This window comes from Monoraphidium neglectum, assembly GCF_000611645.1.
Source record: "Monoraphidium neglectum strain SAG 48.87 unplaced genomic scaffold scaffold00128, whole genome shotgun sequence".
NCBI classification, from domain to species: Eukaryota; Viridiplantae; Chlorophyta; class Chlorophyceae; order Sphaeropleales; family Selenastraceae; genus Monoraphidium; species Monoraphidium neglectum.
This window is the reverse complement of record NW_014013500.1, coordinates 35,601-38,830: the sequence shown is the minus strand read 5'-3', so window position 1 is coordinate 38,830 and position 3,230 is coordinate 35,601. Positions and strand designations below refer to the sequence as shown.

Sequence of the window (3,230 nt, the reverse complement as noted above, 5' to 3'; positions counted from 1 at the left end):
TGTGCGTGTGCGTGCGTATGTGTGTGTAATTGTGTGGTAGAGGGAGATAGAGGTGAAGTGCGTGCGTGTGCAGGGGATACAAGCTGTTGCATGCGAGCAAATCTGCATTGGGACCTGCCCGCCGCTGGGGCCGAGCTCATCCTGACCTTGAAGGTGCCGTTTTGAGCAAAACCTGAGGTGGGGAGCAAGGGAGAAGCAACATACGGTAATGTGCGGAGTAACACGTTTCCGCTCAACTGAGCTGGGGCTGGGAGTCTTACTGTTGCACCTGATAATAAAAGCTCAGCCCTCGGCACCTCCTTTGGTCGTCCACCGTCCACCCAGCACATCCTACCTGGGCCCCATGAGTTGCGTGCTATCCAGAACTGGTTGACGTTATCATACCTGCAGGGATGGTGGGAGAGCGCCCGTGAGAGCGACAGCCCCCTTTGAGGCACAAGGGGCACGGGCAGGTACAGGATCGCCATTTGTCACCAGAATCTGGTGCCAATGCAACAGAAAGGCCCATGCACCGCCCACCAAGCACCCGCCGCACCCGACCAGCGTAATCGCGTGGCCCTCAACAAACTTGCTGCCAGGTGCGGGCCGGTAGACAGCTCCAATGTTGGCGTTGTTTGCAAAGAAGATCTTGAAGTCACTGCTTTGCGCCGCCACGCACAAGCATTGTGCAACAACACGGAGGGGTAAGCGCTGCGCGTGCGCCGTGCTCTGCTGTGCTGCACGGCACGCGCATGCCAAGCCGTCACATGCACGTTTCCGCCAGACAGTGCAGCGCACATCCCCACAATCTGGGTCTCACCTGTAGATGTCAAAGCGTGTGACCTGATTATGGGCAGACCAGGCAGATAGGGTGGGTGGGGGCAGCATAAGTGCGCGTTGCCGGCTGTAGGCAACGACCAAACACATCAATCGTGATCTTGTGCAACAAGGCATGCTACGCCCTGTTCCTGGTGATGGGGCAAATCAAGGAAGGCCACTGCAGCGCCGGTCCCTTCCCTCCCCCCCTCTGCTCGCTCTTACATGCAACCTTGCATGCTTACCACGCCACACCCATGCACGGCTGCATGCACATAATCCTGCTTACCACAGCACCGTACTGACGGATGTGCTGTTGTGCCTTCCACACTTCTGTGATGCGCAAATATGTGAAAAAACCCTTGGATGCCAGGGGGCTCGTGTCGGCGCATGACTTGGCGCAAAGCTGCTGCTTCGTAGCAGCTATGCTCACATCCTTTGGCTGCTGGTAGGGGAGGCACTTCTCCAGCAACAGCTGCCTCTTCGCGAGTTCCGCCAGCGTATCCTTCAGTGAAGCCCCTGTGAGGCAGTCGCGCTTGGCGTCGCCACAGTAGTAGAGGTCCTGCGGAGACAGCTGGCCGACCTGGGCCACGTCCTCGCCCAGGGCGCTTGCAACAGCGGCCTGCGAAGGCCGGCCGCCCCGGCAGAAGCAGAGCCGGGGAGGAGGAACAGGCAGTGCGTGGGATGCTGCTGGCATTAAAAAAAGAGGTTCAAAACAGAGCCCCCTTCCAGAGTGTGCAACAGGGTGCGGTCAAACCAGCGCAAAAACAGGCGACGATCTATCGCAATTGCTGGCAATGTGCTTGGCCAGCTGGCACGAAACACCTGGGCTGCCCCCACACCTCAGCGGCCGTGACGGCGACGAACGCCGCGACGGTCCAGCACACGCCCTCGTCTCGGGGGGGCGGGACGACCGCGTAACCGAATTCGCGCGGATCCAGGGCGCTGTAGGCGGCGGGCGATGTAGCAAACATCAGCGTGGCGAGCTTCTCAGCATCTGCGAGGGTGGTGGCGATGTTCAATTAGAATCGATTGCAGTCGTAAAAGTGAGGCAGGCCATGGCTCAGCTGGGTTGATGGCGGTCGTCATTCCACCGCGGCCCGTCCTGGGCGAGACCACCCCGCTGCTGCCTGCAATGGAGCGCATGCCAGCGACAACTGTGCGGGAGCGGAACCACGCCCCACCTTGCTCCACTTGAGGAGCGCAAAGGGAGTCCTTTGATGTGCCCACGCACGCAGCTCTCGGCGCCACCTGAAGGGCCCGCTGCCAGGCCTTCGCCCCGCTCCACTGCTTGATGAAGGAGGCATAGGTGTTGGCTGAGGCGGTCTTGAGTGTTGATTCTTCCCCAAACAGCCCCGGGCCTGGCAGCCCAGGCATGACGCCCTGGCCTGGCAGCGAGCAGCAACGCGATACCACCGTGGGTGCGCGGGTTGGCTAAGGTGTAGAAAGGGAAGCTGATGTTTATACGATGCACGAAGCTCTCCCGCTTATCTGCAAGGACGCCACCCCCCCCATGAGATCTCTAAAACATCTTGCTAGCACGAGGTCAATCAGACTGGTGCGTGGCATTGCAGACACAAGCCATCGGGACGTTGGGCTACTGATTTGCTGCCATGGTGCACATGCCACGCTTGCATGAGGTTGCGGCGCGGCAGCGTTTCCGACGGCCGTGCAGCAGCGAACCTGAGACCGATGCTACCAGCAACGCAAGCATCAGGATGCGGCAAGCCGTCAATGTCTGCCAGCCCTTGCGGTTTTCCCTGAGAGGGTTGCTCCTGATGTCGACCCCGCGCCACCAAATGGCCATCGACCACCTTCACCATCTTCGCAAACCATGCAGTTGCTTTGTAATTGGTGCGTTTGCTTGGCAGGTGTTTCTTAAACTTCCCTGCTCCTTCACGCACCTTGGACGATTGGCGTCGATGTGCGTGCTGTCGCGGTTGGTGTCCGCGTGTTCACAGTGACGCCATTGGCGTCCTGGACGGTCCAGGCACTGCTGGGGCGGATCTGGCACACCAGCAGCGACTTGCCTACCAGCGAAGCGTCCATTGCAGGGATGCGGCCCACATTGAATTGGAGAAACTCTTGAATTGTCAGCCCAAACCGTGTCGCCACGCGTGACACAAAGTCGCCCCTCTGGCCTTGGTACGCGAAGCAGCCCTCGTCTTTCGCCGCTGCGCTCTGCACTCGCAGCAGCGCCGGCCGGGGTGGGCTTTGGGGTTTGAACATCATTCCATAGGTTGACGCAGGCTCGAGGAGGCCTGGGGTGCCGTATTTGACCCAGGCATATCCCTTGTCGCCCCATGTTGTCCCCCTATCAAGGGATAAGCAGGCAGAGAGCAGCAAGTTGGCCTGGGATAGAATGGACATACTAACATGCAGGCATTCTTGCATCATTGCCAGGGAGCGAGGGAGAGAGGGAGGGAGGGAGGGCA

The 3,230-nt window shown here is 59.8% G+C and overlaps 1 protein-coding gene across 1 annotated transcript in view; it reads right to left on the bottom strand.

The window, feature by feature from the left end:
• MNEG_1312 (hypothetical protein) overlaps positions 1–2,844 on the bottom strand; it is a gene marked incomplete at both ends in the record, with an annotated part of 4,113 nt that extends 1,269 nt beyond the window's left edge. Inside the window, 8 exons of the mRNA XM_014050209.1 lie at positions 147–172; positions 335–384; positions 536–637; positions 800–822; positions 1,229–1,417; positions 1,638–1,792; positions 1,980–2,183; positions 2,700–2,844. Coding sequence (XP_013905663.1) covers positions 147–172; positions 335–384; positions 536–637; positions 800–822; positions 1,229–1,417; positions 1,638–1,792; positions 1,980–2,183; positions 2,700–2,844 — 894 coding nt within the window. The remainder of the gene's footprint in view (positions 1–146; positions 173–334; positions 385–535; positions 638–799; positions 823–1,228; positions 1,418–1,637; positions 1,793–1,979; positions 2,184–2,699) is intronic.
• Between the last annotated feature and the right edge of the window lie 386 nt (positions 2,845–3,230).